We start from the raw sequence: 27917 nt of genomic DNA, 5'->3' as shown, positions 1-27917 counted from the left end.
AATGAATGCAGCTATAAGCATTGCAATTTACTTACTTTACTACATTGAACTGATAAGTATTGAATATTATTATCACAATAAAGCTGACAAATACATCCAAGCAGTTTTAATATGAATATATTAAAAATTAAACACATTAATGATAACATTAAGACACACAGAGAACTTTGAGGTTTCAAAAACAGAATAAATTTTCATTTTTCTCACTTCTGAACAATGTTTTGATGTTGGATTGACTTGATCTCAACATTTTTTAGTTATGTAAGGAAATGACCAAAGCTTTTCTCATATTTATTGAAATAAAAATATGTGAGCTCTCATACCTATTTAACTTAATCAGAATGTCACCTCTGTTAATATAGGCTTGGATGTAGTCTGCTCTCATGCTGATAGCCTGTCTGTATAGCTATAATATTAAAAAACATGATTAAGAAGACTCTTAATAATAACAATAGTTTCACAGTTAATTACGTGTTCATAACCTGCAAACAAGTTATTTACTTGCAGACTAATTCTCTCGTCTTTGTACAGACAGAGCTTACAAAGCAAATATTATTCATTACTTATAACTTATTATGTCACATATAAAACAATGCTGTAATTTTGTTAAAGCTTAACAGGAATGAAAAAAAAAACTTAAATGACTGCACTGAATTGAAATAATTATATGAGGAAGTGTAATTGGTCACATTATCACAATTTTGTTTTTTTTTTTTGCATAAAACCCTGAAAACAGGATCCAAGCATTATTTAAAACTAAAAGAGAACTTGCAAAACATTTGTGGTCAAATTTTAAATGACTGAATTGAAGGAATTATATGAGGAAGTGTGATTGGTCACATTATCACAACATTGTTGTTGTTGTTTTGTTTTTGCATCCAAAAACCCTGAAAACAAGATCCAATCATTATTTAAAACTAAAAGAAACCTGCAAAACATTTGTGGTCAAATTAATATCTTTACTGTAATAATTCTTCTTTAAAGACAAGATTTCTAGAATAATACAAAAGAATTCTAATTGCAGACACTGAAATATCTGCTTGTCTTAAGCCTAGTATAGTTAAGTCCTTATTAAGTATGGCCTATATTTGATAAACTGATAAAATAACATTGTAACTTGTGTTTATTTTACTCGAAATTAGTTACCTCTTAACTTTACCATACTTAATACTGTCAACCAAAAAAAAAACTTAAAATGTTTCAGTTTAAGTTAGACTTATAAAATTTTTGATAAACTTTAATATGTTGTTTTATAATATGTCTACTGATGTAAATTTACATTCAACTTTTGTTTACATCGTTTGAAATAAAGTGCATGCAAATGTGAGTTTATATACTAAATTGTACAAAAGTTTTTGTCTGTCCACAAAATTGAGTATTATTATAGCAGATTTAGCTAAAACTCTTCACTTCTCACATGTGTAATTGCAAGAAAACTTACTGCATCAGCCTCTTCAAGCCGGCTCTTGTTTCGAGATATGAGATTTGCAAGATTAAGAAATACATTCAGGTGGTTTGGGGCTATTCGAACTCTATACGCTTCTCCAGTTTTAGGACGAGGAAGAAGTCCTTTTGCCTGAAATTTAAGATTAAATTTCATCACACAAAACTTATTTATATTAAAAAATATCAATAACCCTTGTCCATTTATTATATGTAGTGCAAATTAAAATATGAAATACATTTTAATACTAGTGATAAGTGATCTTATAACACCGAATTTGTATTTAATTAAAAATTTAGTTATAAACAGTTGAAAATACAGTGGCTAAGATAATTTTTCCTTTTGAGAGTGATTTTAATAAATGACATGATTATTTAACTCTTACAGTGAATTATAAACACTTTTTTGTATATACATTTTGGAATCAAGAGGAGCTGTAATATTATTTTAATTAAACAACGGTAGTTGTAAGGTTTTACTACAAATATTTACTAATAAAGTTGATATAGCTGAGAATTTGTTTTATTTCTACATCTGTAGTTATTGTGTATGATATAGATTAATTACACATTTTTGTTAGAGGTATTTATTTATTATATTAGGCTAGGTGCAAAGACTTTACCTTCCAGAAAGCCAGTTCTGCTTCATCATACATCTCTAAGTTATTGTATGTCCTTCCAACATTGATGTGAGCTCCAATATCATCATTTTGAACACTAAGTAACATAAGGATACTTTATTTTATTCCATCATATTAGCCTCTGATATTAACAGTCTACCAGCAAACAGAAAATAAGTACTGGACTGAAAATTATAGCATAAAGTATTAACCAAGCTGAAGTATAGTAACTGACGTGTGTGTGAATGTGTATATACATGCACACACACTTCATTCATGATGAAAGAATACCCACAAAAATCTCCAATATCTATAACTAGATTTAAAAAACCCAGCAGCTGAGTAGATGACTATTCTTCTTAAGGATTATTAGTCAGTTAAAATTATCTTATTTATACATAGTATACATATTATTATATATTATTATTATATTATTATTATTATACTTTCATTATGTAGTAATTAATATTCTTTCAAACCAACAGAACACAGTAAATAATAGTTTGAAAAAAATTCTACATAGAATACATGAATATATAGAATATATTATGTGAATCATTCTTGTTTTACCCCCTGTTAAATTAAAGTGAAATATACAAGTCCAGAAATGAAAATTTAGAGGAAAGAATACATACAAATTCTAATATAAAGTTGATCAATGGTATGATTGTTTAAAATAAATGGGCCACAGTCACCATAGTCAACTACACTGTATAAAGGTAAACTACACTTACATGCAGTGGGGCAGAATGAGGATAAATGCCACTCCACTTCTTTTCAATGTGCCCAAACCTATCCCAAAACCTTATGCAGACTGAAAGCTTCTCAAAAGGGAAAAGTTCAATAGACAATGAAACAAATATTTATGAAAGCAAGGAACTGGAGAGAGAAACTATTTTTTTTTCTTAAAATGTTGTATAAGATTGAGGTAGGAATGAAACAAAGTAGTACAATGATGAACAAAAGAGCCCTCCTTCTACAAGCTTGGCAAGTGTGACCAGGTTTCTAGCCACAAAGTAACCTTCAGAACTTCCATACTATAACTTACAACAGTATACATCTGTTCATAATTACTTTTGTTACCCTTTGAATCATATCTAATCAATAATCGTGTCACACAAGTTGTAAATCACTTGATGAACGTGTAGTTCATGTTCCTGTATCAAATTACACAATGTGGGATATGCTTGCCATTATCTTTTTCATTATCTTACTGTTAGATACACAGTATTAGAGTTATTAATTAGTTTATTTAGTGTTTTAACGTTTAACAATTATTTAGTTTTAATAACAAGAGTGTCAAAAGCTAATTATTTTAAAGACAACAGATGACAACTATATGTAGTTTATTTGTTGTACTAAGCTTTTGTAATATTGTTGAAGTCATCTCACTTAAGGATTCTAAGTTTTTGTTTAATAGTTTTGTTACTAGAGGGCTAGATATTTTTATATTTTTCCATTGTGTGTTATAAATAGATGCAGATACAGAAGTTATATTAGTAAATGTAAAAGTAAGTTAGTGAAAGTAAAAGTGAATGAGGTTAACCTGCATATACATTTATCAATAATTGGCTATTTCTAAAGGGAGTTTGAAGTTTTTATTGTAATAACAGAGATAAAGGAGTAAAACTTGTCTTGTCAAAGGGTGTTCTAAAGTAACCAATTCCATCTGTGTATATTTTGAAGAAAATGAGACAATTAGTTAAAGCTCTGGATTTAACTGTGGTAACCAACAGTTACATTGGTGATTTTGAAGTTAGTTTCACAGCCTGTATTGTAACAACAGAACAGAGGAGAATAATTTGCCCTTTCAAAGAGTGTTCTAAAGTAATTGAACCTACTTGTATGGACTATTATATAAATAAAAAAGACAATTATTTAAAGCTTTGGATACAACTGTGATAACCAAGAGTATAACAAAGTTAAAATATTCAAAACAAGTCAAACTTATTTATAAAACACAAATGGATTGTATGCTGTCTGTTTATTGTTGAAATTTATCACCAAGAAATTATAGACACCTACTGTAAAAAATTACAGCCCTTATAAAACCTGATACTAACTTATATAACTTGAAACATTTATCATTTTTATATTTTAGTTACTTTTATAACAATAATTAAAGAAAACACATGAAAAATAATAAATATAGTATCTAGCAAAAACATTTCACAAACTATCTCAACTTCATTTCCCCCACTTTATGCATTGCTTACCTGGTTACCTACATTTCTATAGAGAAAACTTTATTCATTCATTATCATTATTAACAAGTAGAAAAATTCTAAAATAAAGTTATAAATAAAAACGTATCTCTGAGATTATATTAAACATAGAGATTTTCATGTGTTGTAGATAAGTAAGTTTGTACTGTTCTATAGTTTAGATAATAATTTACTGCAATCTTCTAGCCAGTCTTAGAAAGGAGTGAAAGTGATGAAAGAAGCTTAGATTTGACCTTTGGTTATCTTGCTAGAAAAGTAGCTGTGCTATACACTCAGCTGGGTACTCACTCTAATGGAAGTTTAATCAGCTAATTCTTTAAACAGTTTCAAATGTGTTACCAGTTAATTGGATGTGAAAATTTTCTTTTCATTATGTGTGGTTCATATATCAATATTTTAGTATCATTTAATTTTACTGGATAATATTCTTCTCTGATTTTATGGAATGTTACAAGCAGATTAGTATTACAATACTGTATGTCTAACATGTTCCTTTTGTTGTTCATTTTATTTTGGCAGCATATTAGAATCAACATCCACAATGGTACTTTTGCTCTTTATTGGTCTTTTAAATAGTTTTATGTCTATTAACTATCATTATATTGTACTGGAGTTTCTTAAGACTGTTCTGACCTTATACTGCTTGCATACATGTTGGATATTTTAGAAGAAACTCTGGCAGTATGGAATGTGGCTCTGTGTGTGAATAATAACGTCCATGCTTATTTTTGATGTTTATCTTCTTTATCAATTGTTTAGGGTATACACAATCAAAGAGAGTCCATTCATCTTCTGTACTACACAGAAGGTTTTGAGGCTAGACAAGCTATAACACCTGTCTTTACACAAATGGAGTAGTTTGATCTGGAGTAAAGATATTTAGATGTTATTCTCTATTGTGATATCATGAATAGTAAAGGGAGTTTGTTATTTTTATCTGTTTATATCCTGAACTTTGCTAAAGAATATTAAAGTGGTATTTGAATTCTGAAATATGGTCTATAGTGTTTCACCACGTTATGCACAATGTGTTGAAATAGTTGAGGCAATTTATTTATATTACAGAGGCATTACAATGGATTTTATATTTCATGGCTTTACAAATTGTTCATCTTACTTTTATTCTAAATGATTTTTCTTCTTGTGGTAGAATGAAAATGATGTCTTTTGTAATCATAGCTATATCTATGGACAGTACTTAGTCCAAACTTAGTTTATGATCCTTTAGAATACAAATACAAAACAATCAAACACATAATTTGTCAAAGAAGTAACTGTATTATTTTAAATGTACATTCAGTGTTTTTTTTGTTATTTTTACAAAAGTGATCAATACTTATGTTTTGTTTACTAAAGCCAAAGTACAACTGTGACTAATATTATTTAAATTATTGACAAAAAAATAAAGAAGAAAACTAGCAGATTTTGTACATTACCAAGAAGCTTGAAGGAAGTATTCCAAAGCTTCCTTAAATTTTCCTTCTCCTTCTAAAGCATGACCCACATTGTTGTAAAGTTTAGCATTTTGTTGATTGACCTTTAACCCAGCCATAAAGATTGAGTATTCAGTCTTCCTGGAACAAATTGTATAGTTGCTTTTTAATAACAGATAATACTATTAGAAACTGGTATATGATTTATTATACTTTATTATAACAGCTCAAGAAACAATATTAGATTGCCAAAAATGGGTTTGTTGAACAAAACAGTTTTAACTAGAATGAATGGAGACATAGTGTAATGATGCTCCTATCCTCAAGTTAAAATTTGAGTAGATTTCAGATGAACTTAGCACACTATGTTTGTAGGTTCAAAAATATATTATTCTAATTGCACTCGAATATAATGACTGGTAATGTTCATATAGGTGCATGTCACAAGGTATTTACTGACTTTCACTCAAAATTTAATTAAACTACATTTTGTTTATGTTATATCAATTACTATGGCATAAATTCATAATTAATAAAGCATACAAGTTTTAAGTTCTTAATTTTATAAAGCAATATAAAAAAAAATTAAATTTCCCCTAGTGTGAAAAATGTCTCTTTTTTCATAATGAATTCCTGTTTTTCTAATTTAATATAAATTACTCACTACAAATTTATCATTGCTCAGACAAAGCATAATTTTTATAGCTTTCAAATTTTGTTTATTTACAGAATCAGATAGAAAATCAAAGCCCCCTTACAACTCTCACATATCACATTCTCTCTTTCAAGAATTGGTACTAGTTTTCTCTTACATTTAATTCTACATTACTTACAACCAATAGAAAGCCAAGGTTTTTCTCTATCAAATGATGTATTATGTTACATTGTTTATTGAACAGAAAATTGTTAATATCACTTTTAGTACAAGCTTCATGCCGACTGGAAACATACTGAGTAGCTTGGAGTAATTTATAATGGCTCTTTCCTCATAATTATAAGGCCAGAAGCACTATGATCATTATAAGACATTGTCTGTTTTTGCAGATGTTCTTTGGTGCATTATTCAATTAAATATAAATTATTTAGTGCATTAATACCATTAGCAAAACGAATAGGGTTAAGTGTTAATGTCAGTTGACAAAAAAACAAATGAAGAACTAGATAAGTGCTTTATTTCTTGTTTTTTCATGTGTTTTCTTTATATATTATGACAAAAGTAACTAAGTGACTTAGTTAGTAAGAATCTCTGAGGTAGTTAAAGTTAGATTACGTAAAATAAGTAATACTAATAAAATCACATCACTAGGCATGCATGTGAGCAGCTCAGAGTAGCTTACAAGTAATGTAATTTGATAGCATAATGTCAGCTTCACATTCCCAAAGTGATTCACGACTTATAATGGAATGAACAGTAGTTAGACATGGTTCAAAGGGCAGTCAAATGGTAAAATTTACATATAAACAGATGTAAACTGTTACATGTTTAAAGATACTTAAGATAAACAAACATAGTTTCAAGTTTCGAAGTCATTCTAGAAACAAGAAAAAAAAAGGATAATTTACATTTATTTCAATATTTATTTCTGTCAGTTATGAGGTTAGTCAAACTGACCAACCATGTATAGAGGCAGGGTAAAGAAGTAAAAAGAAATAGTTTTATTGAAAACAAACATCTGAAATGTATTTAGGAGGTTTTTGAGAATACACATAAAATTCAAAATTTTTAACATAAGAAAAGTATTTTTAATATCAATACAAAAATAACTTTGCACTCAGACTGCTCAAAGAAAATAAGATGCAATGTTTTCATGAAAAAACTTCTTAATTTATTAAAAAACTTCACTAACAAATCTGAGTTTTTATATGCAAAAGGCATGTAATGGTTTCTGAAACTCTGCTAAATTTTGTGAACAAATGCATACTACATTAAAAGTTAATTGTATCAAAACTATAATGACTTTAAAAGAGTACAAATTGTTGTGAAGTAGGTAAATTAAAACAAGCTCATGCTCAGAAAATGAAACCAGATCAAATTTTTCCCAAATATGTCAAGTTTCTATAACAAATGATGAAACATACATCATTATATAAACTATGGAAACTTTCAACAAACCATAAACTGAATTTTATTTAATTAGTTAATAAGATTTTTACTCCTGACTGGATTTGATACATCAAAGTTCATTCTTTGCAACTTCATATCATTACATATATCACAAGTAACACATTCACTACTGCCAAAGCATGCATAATGACAACCAACTGGCAGACAGCTGAGTTGGGTAAATTAATTAATGTTTATATACCATGAACAAAAGAAATGTGTATCCATGGTTTTCTAGTTACTTTATTAGTTTTATGCTGCCATTGTGATAAGATTACTACACCAATGAAACAACATTTGAACATGCACATCCATTTAAACCAATACCTCTCAATTCTCTCCAACAGGACAGAAAATTAATAAAAAGTGTTTTTATTACATTTTTAAAAAAATATGGATAATAATCAAATAATTTCTACTTAGACTGTCATGAAACAAAAACATACTGTACAACTGGAAATCAATCTCCATTTAAATTTTAAAAGAGATATTAATTTGTTGAAATTACTAATGTGTATGAATGAATTTTAAAAACAAAATTACATTAACTAGATTTTGTTCTACAGCAAATTTCAGAGAGAATTTAAATGGTATTCACTAATTATCAATCACTACCACTCTGTCTTGTTTGTTTGTTATTAAACACAAATTTGTATAATACATTGCCTACCATGGAAAGTTAAGCCAAATTTTTTAATATTGTAAGCCATGAGACTTACCACTCAGCCACCAGAGGGCTATTCTCTCATAAAAAGAACCTTTATTTGTACTAATAACAACACTTATAGCTGACACAAACAATCTGGTAAATGTTAGGAATAGATATAAAAAAGATGCAAATTACATCTCAGTTATTTAATAGTTAAACACACCCTACTTTTTGGACATAAAGTTAGCTTAATGTATCATTAGGCTAAAACTTGTTAATTTTTAAATTCCAGTTATCTTTGTTAAATGCCCTAAACAACAGACTTTCATTAATATGTCAGTTTCATTACAAATAAGGTAAGTAAAATAATTTTTAAAATACAATACCCAAGACTTACAAACTTGTGTAAAATATCAAATATGATTTTTGAGCTTTTTCAGTTTCATAACTTAAAGTAAACAAACATAATATATGTTTAGTAACATTACCTTCTCTTACATTTTCAATGTGGTATCAAGTATTTATATTTAATTTACTTCTTTAGTTGATTAAAATTATGTAATTAAAGATATAGATATGACATTTGTCTTCTACATACATTTTAGTTCAAACTTTCTCTATAATAGAGAGTATTTTAATTACATTGACCAGAATACAGTGAAGTTTAGGTTGAAATATCTGATGCATAAAGGCCAACAAACACTCAATAAAATACTTTAGAACTGATACTGTTAACTCACCAGTCACAGTTGCGGACAATTGTTTTCAGACTGTGAGATATGATCAGTACTGTTAACATGGTCCATACAACAGGCTTCCATCTTCTAGATCCAGAATATAAGGTAATTAAATGTATTTAATATAACAGAACTTGAATTAGTCAAATAAACTGTCATTTAAACATTTATGATAACACTTTTAAAATTAAAAGAAAGTAAAATATTATTGAATCATATTAAACTGCTATACAAATAAAACTTTTACAGGAAGAGTTCAAACTCTCAAAGAAAATTCTCCATATCAGGTACACAGTATATAGTTTTTCAAGCAGAATTAAGAAATGAAGTTCAATGGTTTTTGATCCAATATCAAGCTAACTACATGATTCTTTAATACAAAATTTCTCCATATACTGACTGGGCTTCTAAAGAAACTTGCATTTAGAGCCATATGACATTTTCCTTTTATCAAAATACTTCTTACTTTAAAAATGTGGTAAAAATATGAGTAAAGTACTTTATTACAATTAGAGCTGGAGAAATAATGGAATTTCATAAGTAATTAATTGTCTAGCTCATCAAATGATTACTCTCAAACAATGAAAACAGTAACAATCTAAAACACTAATTTTGAGAAGTATATTATTTTATGGGATATTAATTGACTTAATCAATGCTCATTAGGTAGTTGATTTACTGATTACTCACCCATGTGTAATTAGAATGGCAGATAATGAGGTACTGTCTTACAATTAGTTGAATAATACAGTATCAATTTTCTAAATTTAATTGTACATAACATTTTAGAAAACTGTTGACTGGGCATTTGGTATAGCAATAAATTTACTTGAATTGTAAGAACAAAACACAAAAACTCCTAGAAAGTAAAAGTATTCATTCAAACAGATGAGGAGTTACCATCTTTGTGTCTTTATGATTGACTTTGTAGTTAGAATTGGCTTTTGAGATTTCTGATAATTAAAGAAAAAGTTATTCTTGCTGTTTGCAAGCACAGCCTTTATCTATAGTTTTAACTCATAAGTATTAGAATAACAATATTTCTGTCTGTTACTACATTTGACCTTCATTTCTTGTAACCAGGCATAAAGTATTAACTGTTTAACTTTGACCTAAGGGATATGGGCTTTGTTCTAATAAACTTGAAATGAGTTATATCAAGTTATACCAAGTTTACATGACAGGCACATCTTGAAAAAAAGATTTTACTTGTAATGAAAAAAAATAAAAGAAAATATTAGAAAAAACTTGTTAATAATTATTATGCAATTTATTTATAAAATTTCTTTTCCTCACTAAAACATGATTTACAGTGAATAATATATGAGATCAAAACCAAAAAGACAGTGATATAATGCTTAAAATTTAAAATACATTTTCTTTTCACAAAATACACTGTATATATAAAAGGAAGGAACAATATTTTTTACGTATCCTTACATTCTTTCCATTAACAGATGCCACCCATATGCAACTAAGAGACATAATCCCATACTTGGAGTGTACAGGACTCTTTCAGCTACCACAAATCCTACAGGAAAGAACAAGTTGGAGGCCGGAAGAAATGGTAGCACCGTAAATGCTAAGCCCTATAACCAAAATCAACAGTTAGTTGTTACTACTAATACATCTTTAGAATTGAAAACAGTGTTAAAGATAACACCTAAATATTAATTACACTTTTGTTTCTTAATTAACATTATAAGAGCTAGATCTTATAAAATATACTGTAAATATTATCAATAAATATATCATTAAATTTAAAAATTACTGTATAATAAATTATTATTATATAATAATTTCTAGATGTAACAACATAATTAGTTATATAGAAGTAGCACCTTACAAAATAATGAAATAATATTTAAGAAACTGATTATATAACAGAGCATGTCTCCTAGTGTAACCACTAACCTGACTTGGAAAACAAGTTATAATAGGTAAATGGCTTGCATATATGCTGAACATTTTAGGCATGATTATGTTTTCAGCTGTTTCATATGTATTCAGTAAATAATAATTTGAAACACAGTTTATGAATCATTAGGAAAATATAATATTCTATACTGAAACATCTTTACCTGCTTGAGCTGAAAAGTATCCATTTTTTCCTCACAATTTCATGAAGTTTTATACTTATAGTTTAGTGACAAAAACTGAATGATATCAAAAATATTTTACAAAGTTTTCTCAGTCATACTTTTACTTTATCCAGTTATACAACCATACTTGTGTTTAATATTATGAAGTATGCTAAAACTGTACTTAACTATTTTTTTAGATACTAGAATGAAATAGTTATAAAAGAATAGATTATTTTAAACATTATATAGCCTTACCATAGTAACAACTTCAGAATGACCATCATCTGAAAAAAGGATAGACCCCACCAACAGTATAAGAGTTAAATAAATCGCTATAGTTGCAAAGTTACGAGGATCTGTGAATGACTCAATCAATGGAATTGTTCCCATTGTCCAATCACAACATAAACTGAAGGGGAAGAGAACGAGCCATGTGTTAACACCCAATAAATAATTGTAAGTAAGCTGTCGAACAGGACTACTAGCCACAGCTGCTGGGTTGTCAAACCTGTGAAAAGCAAATTATACCACTAACTGTACTTTGTCTTATTAGTAGTAATAGTCAATCAAACTCTTACAATTCAAATAAAAAAACTCGAAGTTTTAAATGTTAAAATTAAAGTAGGTAGATACATTCATCCAATGTAGCAAACATAAAAACTCACTGTCCACAAGATCAACATATTAAATATTGCTATTTGTAGTAAGTTTGATACAATTTGGAATATCATTACAATTATTAATTTTTTAGGTGTTAGTCTTACAGATAACCTGGTTTTATTCTCCAACACAGTTTCACTGAGGTTTCAAACACAAATTTACATGTAACATGTCTTAGAACTAATAATTTACTACACATGATATGTATGAGAGACATATAACATTTCTGTTATATTGGAGCACAGTATTTTGCAAGTTTTTAAAAATTTTTCATAGAATGGAAACTTCTATCAGTAATAGAAATTATAGATATATACAATGTGTTTTATTATAAAGGTACACAACACATTTTGTTAAGTTACCACATCATTAAACCAGTAAAGATTTACTGAAGGGTGTGAAGTAATGATGATTTTAAACTTACAAAAAAACATAAATTTGAAAATGTTGAATAATATCTAAAGAGGCATAAAGAACTATCTCATACTTTGAAGACAGCTATGTTTTTGATAATTACAAAATATCAATTACTTAAGAACAAACAAATGAACTAAAATATTAATTACTTTTTTATGCTGTACATTTTCCAGCATGTAAGATTTTTTTTTTCAAATACCCAACTGAGCAAACAGTATTAAGTACATTATTTACTTAAGACTTTTATGTTATACAATTGAGTTAATTTATTTTATTTCATTAATTGAAATACAACATAACTAAAACAGTTGTTTTGGCATTAATACCTTTCCTAAGCTGGCAAAGCATGAACGCAATTAATTATAATCATGTTTTACTAGCTTGTGAAAGGTCTTAACACCAAAACAACTATTGTCATAATAGATGGCTTACACATATAGTATCCTGATCACTACCATACTGTGTGGCTGTTGTGTTCTAACTAACCTGATGAGCTTCAGACTGATTGAAATGCATCTTGGGAATGGATAATGTGAACATTAAGTGGTTAGAATATTATTATCACATACCATTCTAAATCTTTAAAATCCTTAAGGAACTACGATAAATATAAAATTTACTGTTATAAATATAATAAGTCTAATATTAATGTCTTATGATAAGTAATTTAATTATATTGTAAATAATTCATAACAAATATCAGTAACAACAATATAGACACCATGTAACAGATCATTAACTATAATGTACACACTTACTAACCTAATAATGCAGATGCTTGGTAATACATTTAATTAATTGACACAGAAAATTAGCAACAAATTATGATATGTATACTTTGTAACATGCCATTAATGGTGAATCTAAACTGTGATACATACACATTTGATGACATATGTTTTAACTACGATGGAGAGGTTTAGTAAAATGCTTGCGATGAGATATGATAGAACACTTAACAAAGGAACACTTTAAAAGTGAAAAGTAATGAGCTGAAAATCCTATAATTTCTATTTAAATGTGTTTGAGTAATTTAATGCTGTTATCTCTTTTACTTTCTGATTCAGCACATATAATAACACATTATTTTAAAGATGCTTTTACCTGGTAAAAACTGGCAACTGGGCACCCATTATTTGAAATCTCCCAATCAAGAGACCAAGAGCACAAAGAATTAAGACTGTTAGCCGCAGCATCATTTCTCTAAGCCAAGGAGGAGGTTGAGCTTTGGAAGCCATTACGTTCTGACCAACGTAAAGAAGATCTGAGAGTCTAAGCTGGTGTGGTATAGAATTAAAAATAAATAAAAATAAAACATAGTTTATACATTAACATAATAGCTATGGATCATGCATACCAATCTTTATCTGTGTCTTACATAATCTACTGCAAACCTAAGCATTCCACTTATCAAATTTATCATTTTATTCAACTTCAATGTAAATTACTGCCACAGAATATAGACAACTTTCTTTATACTAACATTACATACTCCAATACAAGTCCTTGCATTTATTACACTATAACGAATTAAATTATAATTGTTACCTTTTCCTTCAACATGTGTGTTAACTTATTTTAAAAATTATACATTAGCTTTGAAGAACTTGTCACCTTTCATTTGTTCCAATTATAAAACCCAGTTTGGGTAGATTTTCTTTAGTGAAGTCACCCTCAAACACTATGAAGAATTCTGATGAGAAGAACTAGACCAGAACTAGTAGTTATAAATGTAAACATGCTGTACTGTTGTTATATAGAAATCTAGCTAGAACTTGCCACATATCAAATAAGATACATATTTCTTGTGTTTCTGTTGTTTAGTAATTAAATTTAAATAACTAAAAACATATTTTAGTTATTAAAGTATTAGTTAGATTAAAATATAAAATTAAATTTCTTAAATTTACACAATGAGCTTTCGATAATCTGCCCATAACAGATGTCAAAATCAAATTCTTAACATGTAACCCTTTCTTAAATAGTAATAATTGCACTCGCCAGATGTGTCAGTCATGCTACATGAAAGTTTACATCTGAAAATTCTGCTTCAGGGTTTGGTAATTTCAATGATTAGGCCCAACTTCTTCAGATGTTCTTGGGTTAAAAGCTGAAATCATCACTGCTAGTGATGATATCCATTTGATGACTTAGGCCACAGTGAGCAGAAAATTGTTTTGTTTGCCTGTTATTCATAATTATGAATATTTATAATTAATTGTAATTATTATTTCAGAATTTAACCAGCTATTTTGGTAAAACTTACTATGTAATTATGACATGTTTTGAATAACTTTCACCATGAATCAACAAAAACACCACAGCAATCTAAAAAATTTCAAAGTTTTAAGTAATTTTATTAGAAACAAAAGAGGGTAAAAACATGAAAATGTTAAAAGATCTTTATAAAAACAGGCATACAGAGTTACAATTGTAATATAAACTGATATAATAAGTAGCTTTTTCTTGCATGACTTGTGAGAAAAATTAAGAAGTGAAGCAAAATAAAACCTATGGCTGTCATGAAACTAAAAAAACAGCTCAAGGAAGATGTATGGAAGTAAAGTATAAAAAAAACCCATTTCAATTAATATATCAAAAGTAATTGTTAGTTTCTATTCCAGAAAACTGATTTATAAATACTTCTTTAACCTATGGTTACAAGTATTTGTGGAAAGTTGTTTGGTTAAAATTTCAGAATGTTTAGTATTCAGTGACAGTAGTTTTTTGTTTGTTTTTTAATAACAGAAAATCAGGAAAATTCCAGTGTACTGTAGTGGTTCTTTATTAATACACTTTTACTTCCACACCTTTTGCCAGTGATAAAAACTGCTACTTTTAAAAAGAGATCTCAAATTTTTGGGTTATTTGTTTGAATTGATGACAGAAGTGTGTAACTGGTACAGCGTGTTTAAACATTTAAACAAGATGCAAAGTAATGGGGTGGAATAAATAAAAAAAAAACTATACAAAAACTTATTTAGCAGTTTATCAAAACATAAAATGTATACTTGTGACTGACTACAAGTGTGTGTAAAATATGACATCTATCAGCATATCCAATACTAGGACTGTACTTGATTAAAAGTGTTGATTTCCTCAAGGTTGTTAAATACACATGTAAGTTAATGAAACATTAATGTAATATCTATTCAACAGGGCATCATTACAGTGACATAAACAGATTAGAAGATCTAAATTAATAACTAAACATTTGGTGTTCATAATCTGTTCAAAGCTCAGTAAAACTAAACAGAATGCTACTATCTCAGTTGATGTTATTACTAAGATAAATGTATGTACTTTCATTAAAAAAATAAGACATATATATATGTTTTAATAAAGACTGCAGTCACAATAATGTATAGGAGAGAAATAAATAAATACAAAACGAAATATAACATAATATTAAGCATGAAATAATAAACAAAAAACAAATTTTACATTAATTGATGTATAACTTCTGCAAGTTAAAATAAATTTTCATTAACAGAGTTAACACTGGTTTTTGCTTTATTTTTGGAATCTTTATACCTTTATGAAAATAAATTGTATAAAAGATAAAGTATGAGTACAAGATATAAAAAATTATCATTGATTATCTGCTTTATTTTTACAACACCTGTACATAACTTTACTAAGTTTTATCTAAAAATAAAGAACAGTCATGAATCTCATACTGTTCAGCATTTTATAGTTAGATTGCAGGAATCATTATTGCTATCTCAAAGAATTTTCTTTTTGTCTAATAAAGAGCAGTCCCTAGAAATCAGTGAAATAGCATTTCATACATGCAAGTTTTAGAATGCACACACCCATCACAAAAACTGGTTTTATACTAACAAAGAATGATAAACTGCATAAAAGGCATATACTTTGGTTTAATTTTAAGATAACTGTTCTCCCATGAGGTGCCTTGTCACATATTCATTAATTTTCATTAGATTATTTCAATATATTTTCTCTATATCTGCCATCACTGGTAAACAAGAAGTACTTTATCATTATTTTTATTTAAACAACATAATGACTGAACATTCATGAAATACAGTTTTATTCATTCCATATATGAAAAAAGGTTACTGTTATCTTACTTATAGCACCCAATAAGGAATGAAAATTACTCAAGATAAGTTCAAGAACAAGTTTCAGGGAATTATACCATGATATTTGTAGAAAATTTAACTGGTTTGAGACTTCTTGAATTCTGTTTTTAATTATTAATGTAACCAAATAAAAATAAAATTGCAATAGTTTCAAATGTGTAACATTCTCTTCAAATTTACTTACAATATTTTTAATAAATAAAAATATTTTTACTAAACATTATAACTTACATATCAAGCTATATTCTGCTTATTTGAGAAACAAATTTTTGAGTATCTATACAATTAATATGGGAATAATACATAACATTTTAGTTTTTTATAATAAGTATCTTTTTCTTTAACTATAAATATGAATACTCACACCTTAAGTTTCATAAGTTAGATCCTTTACAGAGTCTAAGCTAGCTGTTCACACACACACACACACACACACACACACTCTGGATACTACTTTCCAAATTTCATTTCTGAATATTTCCAAACATCTATAACTGCTTTGTTATTTGTATAATCTCTATAAAGCCTGAAAAATCATAATGGTATGGTAACTGCTTGTTTAGTTTTTTAAATAATTTTTAAAGTATTTTAAACCAATTTACCAAGTTGAAAGTTTATTATATATTAATTAGCTTCCACAAAATTTTCTTTTAGAAAATAACAAAATAAACATTTGTTCTTCCTGGTCTTTAAAGAAAAAGGCAATAACAAAGCTTACATTGCAGTTAATTGCTCTAATGGTTAATTTTTACTTAGTATCTCACCTTCTGTACAACAAACACTTCATATATGCAGCAGAGTCCCACAACTGTGATTCCTTGTTCTTTACAAAGTGTAGCTGCTGTCACAAATATTACACAATGGAGTAGAGGTAACCATTCTGTAAATATGAAAGAGCATAATTGTAACACTTGTAGGACGATATATAAGTAATATGCACTTGCACTTACATGAAGAGTATTATGACCTAATAAGTTCTAACAGTCAAACACAAGCAAAACAAAAATTTAAGTTGCCATGTACATTCACAGTGTACAAAAACAAAACTACAAAAGCAACTGAAAAAATTAAAGATTTTATGAACCAAAGAGAGAAGATGGAAAAAATATCAATATTTTACTATTACATCAGTTTTCAAGAGTATTTTTCAGTGGCTAAGTAACACTGGAACATGTAGTTAAGCAAATAAATGATGAGGTAAGGTTTTCAAACTTTATAACAAAACATACAGCAACAATCACTATCTTTCACTTTTGAAAGTACTGTTCATAAAATCATAATTCACTTGAAGTTTTCTGAATTTCTCAAACTAATGTATATTGATTCATCATATTTTAAAAATGTTTCAAAAATCCAATTCTTATATCAGTAAGTGCTTTAAATTATATAGCTACATACAACTGCTAGTAAATAACCATCTAGAAGTCCAAACTTATATCTACTCAAAATTTGGATGTTCTGTGAACAATGTACACTTTATGCTCATAATAGCAGTATTGTAGCCATTTTTAAAGCAGTTTGGTAGTTACACTAAACTTCATTTACTTTAAAATGAGTAGTTTAATGATGTTTCTGGATCAATTCTTCATCCAAAATCTATCAAAATGAAGCATAAAACCATGTAGTAGTTTTTATATTAAGAGCTCATCCCTAATAATAGAAAACAAACATTAGTAACAAAGGTTTAAAATCATGTTTTATTATGCAACTTTTAATCTGATTTCATCTATCTTGGACAAGTAATGTACTGCTACCACCTAAAGTATACCTGTATGGTGTGGCCTTCTTGTGGCTTTAGAATAGGAGGAAAAGGCAAGAAGAAACAAGACTGAAGACAGAATCTCAGCTCTTCCTACTACTCCCGTTACCTTCAGAAATAACAGAAAGCTATCTATTTATTGATGTTTAAACAAATACAGGTGAAGACTGTACAGCTAATATAGTCTTCCAATTAACTACAAAAATGTCAATAAAAAATGTACTATGTGACATTTTGTTTTATTAGTCTAAATCAAACAGTCACTTCTATTGTAAAAGTTCTTTCTAATGTTACTTCTTATAAATTCCTAGATTGAAGCAAACAAAAATACAGAATAAAAGTTATCATTTGTTCAAAAGTTCTTGTGCATGCTTATACTAATTTTATAAATAACTTATGGAATATTGTTAATAAATGTATGCCAGTTTAAAGGGTTTAAGTGTTTCATTTACTCGGAACTATACATAATACTACTTCCTCAGGCCATATATATATATCTGTAAACTTACTGCTTCAGTGTGGACAGGATGAATGGCAAAAAGGATTGCAGCAACAAAACAAGCACACTCTGGTAAGAAAAGCTGTGTAACCCTACAAAACATCAACACACACATGAAGAAATAATAACTTGATCAACTAAACTCTTAACTTTATACAATTTTTCCACAATAGATTGCAGTGACTTCCATATCCTTTAAAGAAATCTGAACACTAAGATTTTAACTCTGAAAAGTTTCTTTTTAATTGAATGTATCTCAACATATTTTATCACAAGAAATAAAGTCAATTATTTTTTTCTTCTTCTACAATCTTCTTTAACTCTGTATAGTGTAACTTCAAGTTTAAACTAATGGTAATTTTTAAAGTATTTTATGCAATTACATTTATCTTTACTTATTACTTGTTTTCAAAATATTTAATAGTTGCATCAATGTGAGTTACTTCTTTTTTACACTTAAACATTACATCAGCTGTTACAAGCTTTAAGTCAAACATTCTTACTCTTACCAGTCAATAAAGAACCACTAAGTTTTACACACAATGACAGTATTACAGTCAGTACAGAAATGCAAATAAAAACACAAAAAAGACAGAATCTTTGTAAAGTAATCGATGAGGGTTTTTCTTTATTTTTTTTTATGGAAATCCAAATTAGGAAATAACATTTTTAATGCTGGAAGTATCTTTAAAATTGTATATTTAGATCTTTTGCAGTGAATTATAAAAACAACAACAACACTAGAAACAAGAAAGATTCAATCAAATGCAGATGCAGCAAATTTAGTTTTTATAGATAAGTATTGCAATCACACTATTTCTAGTGACAAATGTATTTATTTGCAGGAAGAGAAGCTTTATAGTTTGAAGAAAGATTTAGCATAGCAATACAGCTTATGTATTATCCAAAAAGATTTTAAATCATAAACATTTCATGTGTTAAATAATATACAAGTTTCAGATGACAATAATAAGCATATTTTACTATAAATTTTGATAAACTTGTTAGTATGATTGTGCACATGCATTTCAATTTTTATTTTTTATTTTCTTTATTTCACAGAATTTTATAGATAGTGCAGTAAAGGTACAGTTTTCTTAGGGCTGTATTACTGAAAAGGATAGTTACAGAAATATAGACTATAAATCCATGAAAAAAAACATATGTATACATTTATTTCAATAAAAAATGGTGATGAACACAACATGTTGCACCTTTACAAAAGGATTTAGATAATTAATAAGTTGGGTGAATAAATGGCACATGGGATTTTATTATAAATACATGCAAGATAATGTGGGTTATCATAATTTTAGTTGTAATTTGAATGTGAATAAATTTAACAGTGTCATGAAAGAAAACGATCTTAGTGCAGTAATTGATCAGTCTCTTAAGCCATCCAAGCAGTGTGCTGTTGCTATTAGTAGGGTAAATAGAATTTTAGATTGTATCTATGGATGAATACAGGTCTAGAGAAGTTATAATTTCACTGTACAGGTCACACTTAAGAGTACTGTATTTAGTCTTGTGCTCCTTACCTCAGGAAGGACATTGAATTGTTTAAAGGAGTTCAGAGGAAGGCTACAAGAATGGCCTCAGATGATGGTGTTGTCATACGAGGAAAAGTTAAGAACCCTGATATTGTTCTCTTTTGAAAAAGAAGAGTTAGAGGAGATCTGATTGAGGTGTTTAAGACTATAAAGAAAATTGATAGTGTTGGTGCATCATCGATTTTCATACTTAGTAGTGAAAATGGTAGGAATAGGGAACAAATATATAAATATTGGCAGAGCAGACAATTTCAGTTTTTTTTAACAAGGTGTTTGGTCATTGGAGCATGTTACCTCAGGATGTTGTGAAGGCAGTGAAGGCTTTGGGTGTTTGTTTGTTTTTTACAGTTTTAGTGAAATGTTGGAATGACCTAGATGGTCCAAGACATCCCTTGTTGTCCCCAAGCATTATGTTATGTTAGCAAGTTATTTGTGTAATTTGTAGCTGTTAGTTGCCATACAAAAAATGTATTGTTCATAAATGATTGAACTTTCTTATTTCAAAATTAAACATAACATTAACTTACCCAAAAAACTGTAGACAGACAATAACATGAAGGATGATGTTCAATAAGTGGTAACTCATGGGTTCTAATTCACTTAACATGTAGTTAAGTCTAAATGTTAAAACACACAAAGGTCTGTACGACTTGTGACTGTGTTCCTATATATCAAGAAAAAAAAAATGTCTTAATAACGTATATATAAGAATCTATTCAACCTATTCGAGTAAAATATACAATTTGGCCTTATTTTCAATATTGTTCTAACCCCCTCGTCTTGAAAAACTGATCCCTCTAGGCATTGTGCCAAATTATGAAATATCATCTCACACAAAGTAGTGTTGGTTGAAAAAAACTATTTGACCCTACTATTCAGAATTTGTTTTCAGATTTGAAATCCATGAAGTATGACCAAAGATACAGCTGTATATATCAGTAATTGTTTTAGAGGCTTCAGCATTTCCAAATTCTCCAGAATCAATACCATACACCTTGCTTTCTTCCAATTTAATTCAACTTTGACCTCTCAAGGCATTTCTCCTTTTCATTACTCTTCTTTCTCCAGTTTCAGCATCATGTGTTCACTCCAATTAATATGATTTGCTTTATTCAAGCGTGAATCCAATGGTAAGCAGCATCTACCAATGCCACAGGCAAAGCAGTTCCTTTCTTTCTTTGTTTATGTTTCTGGCACGACATTTTACATATTTCATTTATGAGTGTATCTTTTCAATCAGAAGAAGCAGCTTTTTTTAGATTATATTATTGGATTATGTAGTCAGGTGCCTCCAATCTGTTTTTTGGTTCAAATGTTTTTTCCTAACTTTGAGTTATTTTTTTGTGACCAGGGGTCTTAATATCACAAAGAAATGTTGTACAAGTTTTCCAGTACAGTTTTATATTTAGAACATATACACACTGCTCAACTACTCATAGTTTTTATATGCATTTTTTTACCATAAAATCTCCCATAGTATATTTCCTAGATGTACAGGTTAATTAAACAAACTCTTGCCAGAAATATTCCTTTTGTAAAAATATAAAATTAGATTGCCAATTAAACATCATATTATTGTTGGCAGAATTAAATAATATTACATAAATAATTAAAAATGGAACCTGAATGACATCATATGTTTTCTTTGTTCATTTACTAAATACCAAAGAAGTTAATACTGCAAAAAGTATTAAAGTAGTGAGATGTATAATGTCAAACCCTCTGCTTATTTATCAAGTGAACAGTAATAATGCTAAAACAATAGAAAAACATTAAAGATGTAAAAATAAAATATGTCAAATACTCTCTTTATTAAATGATGATTCAATTAAAAGCATTTTTATATATTAAAATATCTTATCTTCACTATGGCTTGATAATATCAATTATTGGAATTTTACTATCACTCTTTGTGTGTAATACCTTTGTTGAATGATATTATAAACAATAACTTTGAATGGATAACATGCATGCCATTGGCTATTAAACTATTTTTGTATTCTTAATCCTACAACAGATTTCAGAAAATGATGCATCAAAGTCCAGGTTTATAACAAGCATTTCTTAAGGCATAATGGAAACTGTTATTAAGCAGTATAACTGTATTAAAATACACTTGTATCAGGTTCTCCTAATAATGGAAGTAGAATATAAATATATATACACATCTTTCATTATAATTTTCAAGCCTAAAAATTCAGTTATGATATTTAAATAACAATAGTTTGGTATTGCCGCAAGTTCCTTTGTATTGAAGCAATAGAAGTAATTATCAAACAGCAAGAAAAACAGCAGGATAAAAACAGAACAGAATAGGATGTATCCTGTTGCAGGTAGAACACGATCTGTACACCTGACTTGACCAAATTACTCTTTTTTATAAACATCTTTTTGTCCAGTTTAATGTGAAAACCTGAAAAACAATTGCATAGTGAATCTGGTAAATGTTTGTACAGTTTATCTGACAAAACATTTCCTATTGTAATCCTGACAACATATTTAGTGTTGCTATCTTGGTAGCCAACTTAGTGCAGTAAACTTGGTAAGTTAATAAAGTAAACACAAACCACATACTATAGTAAACTTCACAATTGATTTAGTATTATAAACTTGATAATCCATTAGTTTAGGAAACCTAAACAAACTTTTTAGTGCAATAAGTGCAATAAACCATTTACTGTAGCAAACCTTTAACTATTTGGGTGCAGAAAATCTGACTTTCTATTTTAAGTAGTAAACTTGGCATTAATATCACGAAACTGAGAAGCAGATCAGTAGAGTAATGCACTAGCTTAGGTTATAAAACTTTACAACAAGTGAAAACTTAAATTATTAAATGTGATAAACAAAAATCAATTTACTGTAGCATGTTCAAATATCATTTGCATTTAACAATTTTCATAATCAATTGTAATAAGATAGAGAATCAATTTAGTTTAACAAAGTTGAGAACAAGTCTAGTGTGGAAAATTTGTTAACTAATTCCATAAAGTGAATCTGATAATCTGACAATCATTTTAATGAAGTAAGCCTGAAAGCTTGTTTTAGCTATTAAATTATATTTTGTTAATTTCAATCCTTAACTAAAACATCCCACCCCCTTTTCTGTTTTAACCCTTTTAGGTTCATTTCTGACAATACAAAATGGCATATCAATTGTTAAACAAGCTAGGTGTTATATGTTCTTACCTGGTGGACACATTAATAAAAAGTTCTGCTTTTAATATACCAAAACAAAAACTTAACTATAAAGGCAATTTCCTCTACAAAAATTTGTTAAAGACATTTCAGTTGCAAGGAAAAAGATACATCTTAAACATAATTTTTCATTAAAGTGAAATTTTCAAAAAGGGTATTTCTTATCCCTGACATAAATTCAGATACCTAAAGCTTGTCTTGTACTCAGTAAACACAAAATTTAGCTTGGTAACAAAATTACTGAACAAGCTTGGATTATGAGAACTCAAAACTTCAATATCAAAAATAAGGTGATATTTTATGCTAAGACTCTTTAGATGCTGAAGTATGTTTTTGTTTTGTTTTTAAATAATTTCATAGATTAATATGCTAACATCTTGAATGACATATTTTGAGTAACCTGTTAAGACATGTATATCCTATTCTTTGATAGATTGTTTAGGCAGATGAAACTTTGTAGAATGAATGGCAACTGCCTGTTGTGGAGACAAGTGTAGAGGGCGATGTTTTGAAAGTCTTCTGTCTTTTTTCTTCAGGTCAGTGTGCATGTAGGTGTTGTTGGTCTTTCATAGTGTCCTGGTGGATTGTGGACAGTATGTTATGATTGGTTAGATTATCACTGTTTCAGATTGAAGGAGATATTTCCTGTAGGTTCAACCAATGGCAGCTGCAGGTTACTCACCTATAATCTGGAATCTCCGTTTTGCAAAAGTTTAAGAGTGTTAACATAAAATGGTTCGTTAATTATTCATCTTCCAGAATTTGTCTGTGTCGATGATTCTAGTTTTCTCCCAGTTTATTCTGTGTTCAGTTGACATGATGTGCTCTGCAATGGCTGAATTTTGTGTTTTCATGAGTCTTGTACTATCTTCATGTCGCGAGTCTTCTTACCGTTTTTCAAATGCATGTTTTATTGTAGGAACAGAGGATTTCATAGATGACATTTTTGAGATTCTCTTTGGTAGGTCGCTGTTGTTGTTTTTTCTGTTTGCCTCCTCCTTCATCAAAAACTCCTCAAAGAAGACCATGACAGAAAGAAATGATCAGAAAGTCACCACCACTACCACACCTACAACGTCTCAGTAAAAAACTCAAACATAGAAGTCCAGTGGAAATTCTACAGTACTTTAAGGTTAATTCTGGTAAAAAACAAACAGCGACCTACCAAAGAGAATCTCAAAAACGTCATCTATGAAATTCTGTGTTCCTCCAATGATACATACATTGGAGAAATGGGAAGAAAACTCGTGACAAGAATAAAAGAACAAAGATAGTACAAGACTCATGAAAACATAAAATTCAGCCATTGCAGAGCACATCATGTCAACTTGACACAGAATAAACTGGGAGAAAACTAGAATCATCGACACAGACAAATTCTGGAAGACAAGAATAATTAACAAACCATTTTATGTTAACACTCTTAAACTTTCACTAAACAGAGATTCCAGATTATAGGTGAGTAACTTGTGGCTGCCATTGGTTGAATCTACAGGAAATATCCCCTCCAAGCAGAAACAGCAGTAATCCAATCAATCAGAACATATTCTCCACAATCCACCAGAACACTATAAAAGACCAACAACACCTCCACACACTGACCTGAAGATGAAAGGCAGAAGTATTTCAAAACGTCATCTTCTACAATTGTGTCTTCACAACAGACAGTTGTCATCCATTCTACAAAGTTTCATCATGTATATCCTCATCTGTAGATAAAATATCTCTTTCTTCAATAAACAGAGCTAAGAAGAAACTTGTTTGCAATGAACTGTTTACCATACTACATTCTCAAAGCATCAGTACTGCTGTGACTTACTTTGGAGTAAAACTGCTTGCTATCTCACTCTTCAAGCTAGATTAAAATAACTTACTTAGCTGTGGGATACCTGCTAATTAGCTTTCCTGAGTAAGCAACTGAAGAATAAACAACTGGGAAAAAAATGTGTGCTATACCACTTTTTGAGATTAAACTGTTTGTAAGTTACAAAAACAAAAATGGTTAGATTACTTAAATAGAGAAAATTGTTTGTCATTCAAAACCAACTATTTACTGTAAACATAATAAACAATGTCATTCAACCAAAACAAAATTTAAATTATGGGTAACTATAATAATGCATCAAAAATAAAATGATGTTATTATGTACATTTAATATGCTTCATTATTAACAGAATATTCTAACTAACTTATTAAATCCATTATATACCTAAATTCATTCACAAATATTAATTTATTAATGGTATATTTAATCCTTCAGCATTTTTTATTATTACTGTTTATAGGATAAATCAAACTTAATTAAAAGAAGAGAGACACTACTGCTTAATTTTGAAGTAAAGAAAACACTTATTGACAAAAACATGCAAGTAACATCTGTTTTGTTTAAAACTGGTCTGCTACTCTGTATTGCAATTTGTAAATTTTATAATCATAAGGTGATCTTAATTAAGTACTAATGTTGCTGGCAGTGATAATCTGGTTCAAACTTGACAGGAGTTCCCAGAATGTCACATCACATGCACAACTCATCATCAAAAAGGAAATGAGAATTTGTATAGATATCTGCATGTACAGCATTACAAATATCATGAAAAAAAAATAATTAATGACCAATATATTGACCTCAAACAAAAACAATAATATTTTCAATGACAGACTACCTCAAGGCAGGATTTACTGTAAGTTTGCAGCTTGCTACATTTTGTTTGTGTTGAAAATCAAACACAGACAACCTACACTAATATTTGAAAAGTTAATTGAATACATATACATAAAAATATATTGAGTTTCTAAGTTTACAAATAGTTACAAATACATCATATCTTGGCCATTCCTTACCTTTGAGCCACACCCTTAGTCCAACCTAACTTCTGACATAAAATACAAAATGACAAATACAATAATAACCCAATTCTGGTGCATTAATTATACTTTTACGATAGAACAAACTCAAATGCAATGGTTATGGGGCCAAAAAAATACAAACAAATCTAACTTCATACTGTGCATCAATAATTATTACAATATATGAAAACACCCATAAATGATAGTAAAAGTAAGTATGCAAGTAACAAACACCCTTTAACATGAAAGAGCATAATAAACCACTAACAAAGATAAGTACAAATGCATAAAAACCCTTTAACAAAGAATTAAAAATATGTAAAATATTTTCTAATACATGGATATACATAAGTTATTTTCTCTGCAGGTTTTAACAAAAATTTTGTTTAACTGATTTTAATTTAGATTCATTAGTTTTTATTCAGTTTGTAAGAAGGTTATAAATCTGGCTAAATACACTGTATTATTATTAGTAGTAGTTTTATGTAAAGATCAATAAATGTAAAAATTAGTTATTTATCATTGCTTTTAAATTAAAGGTAAACTTAATTAATTTAAGGTAATAATAAAGTACAGAGATAAAAACCAATATATTTGATTCTAATACATTAGGCTTAACAACAACAATGTTGGCAATACATTTAGTAATGAGTATTTAATCCAGGCCACAAATACAGTGGGTTAAGATTAGTATTGCAATTAAGTGTTCAGAGTTTGTTAGATGTGATGGATGAAATGAGTGGGTTTTATTTGAGAAATCTGGATTGGTATGTATTTTTAAGGAAATTAGTAATGGTTGTGAAAATGTGCAACTTATATGTAGAGTTTATAGGTTGGAGAAGTTGAAAGCTATCTTAATTACAGTAGGAGCAACATATATGAGAGAAAGATAAGCTGTGGAAAATTGCAGCAGGATTTCAGGAGGAGCTTAAACTTTTATGTGTTGCAGATTTACTATTATATAGCTTATACTGTTAAATAGTTATTGTGAAATTCCCACCTACTCACAAGTTGTAGAAAATTCTCAGGTGTAAAAATCATTGCCACTATTGTTGCCAAATGATTTTTCAAAAACCTCACCTAACATTTACGAATCAACACACTTAGAGACAATACATATTGTTGATTTTCTAGGATTAATATATTATAAACCTTGGAAGTTATAACTGCAATGAACATTTATTAATCAGGAAACTACAGATATTTAACCAGGAATGTTTATAGAATTTAACTTCAGATGCTAGATAATATTTTCCCAAGTATCTTAGAGGATATTATGGATTGAATATGTGACAAAAATTAGCTGATGTCACTCCTCTTTTCAGGGTAGGTGATAAAAAAATTGTCCCAGTAATTATAAGCCTATTAGTCTTATATCAGTTAAGGAAAAACATTTGGAGAGTCTAATAAACATGCTACACAAAGCCATTTAACCAAGTTTAGAATAGTCAACATGGTTTCATTAAAAGAAAATCTTGCCTTAAAAATCGTTTGACATATTTTGAAAAGGTTACTGCTTTTGTAAATGAGGCTACAGGTGTAGATTTGGTGTATCTGGATTTTCAGAAAGTTTTTGTTAGGTACC

The 27917-nt window shown here is 28.6% G+C and overlaps 1 protein-coding gene across 8 annotated transcripts in view; it reads right to left on the bottom strand.

Moving 5' to 3' along the window:
- Window positions 1-27917, bottom strand: part of LOC143232453 (protein O-mannosyl-transferase Tmtc3-like) — a 145875-nt gene that overhangs the window by 13861 nt on the left and 104097 nt on the right. For 6 of the 8 annotated variants that reach the window (XM_076467922.1, XM_076467923.1, XM_076467924.1 and 3 more), the window contains 12 exons: window positions 20814-20950; window positions 18747-18828; window positions 18247-18346; window positions 17243-17358; window positions 13477-13649; window positions 11551-11803; window positions 10652-10800; window positions 9215-9298; window positions 5725-5862; window positions 2067-2160; window positions 1442-1576; window positions 324-406 (listed from right to left, as the gene is read on the bottom strand). In XM_076467922.1, coding sequence (XP_076324037.1) covers window positions 324-406; window positions 1442-1576; window positions 2067-2160; window positions 5725-5862; window positions 9215-9298; window positions 10652-10800; window positions 11551-11803; window positions 13477-13649; window positions 17243-17358; window positions 18247-18346; window positions 18747-18828; window positions 20814-20950 — 1544 coding nt within the window. The remainder of the gene's footprint in view (window positions 1-323; window positions 407-1441; window positions 1577-2066; window positions 2161-5724; window positions 5863-9214; window positions 9299-10651; window positions 10801-11550; window positions 11804-13476; window positions 13650-17242; window positions 17359-18246; window positions 18347-18746; window positions 18829-20813; window positions 20951-27917) is intronic. The other 2 variants (XM_076467921.1, XM_076467926.1) reach the window with 2 other exon arrangements.

Source organism: Tachypleus tridentatus, chromosome 11 (genome assembly GCF_004210375.1).
Source record: "Tachypleus tridentatus isolate NWPU-2018 chromosome 11, ASM421037v1, whole genome shotgun sequence".
NCBI lineage: Eukaryota > Metazoa > Arthropoda > Merostomata > Xiphosura > Limulidae > Tachypleus > Tachypleus tridentatus.
This window is presented reverse-complemented; position numbering and strand designations above follow the sequence as displayed.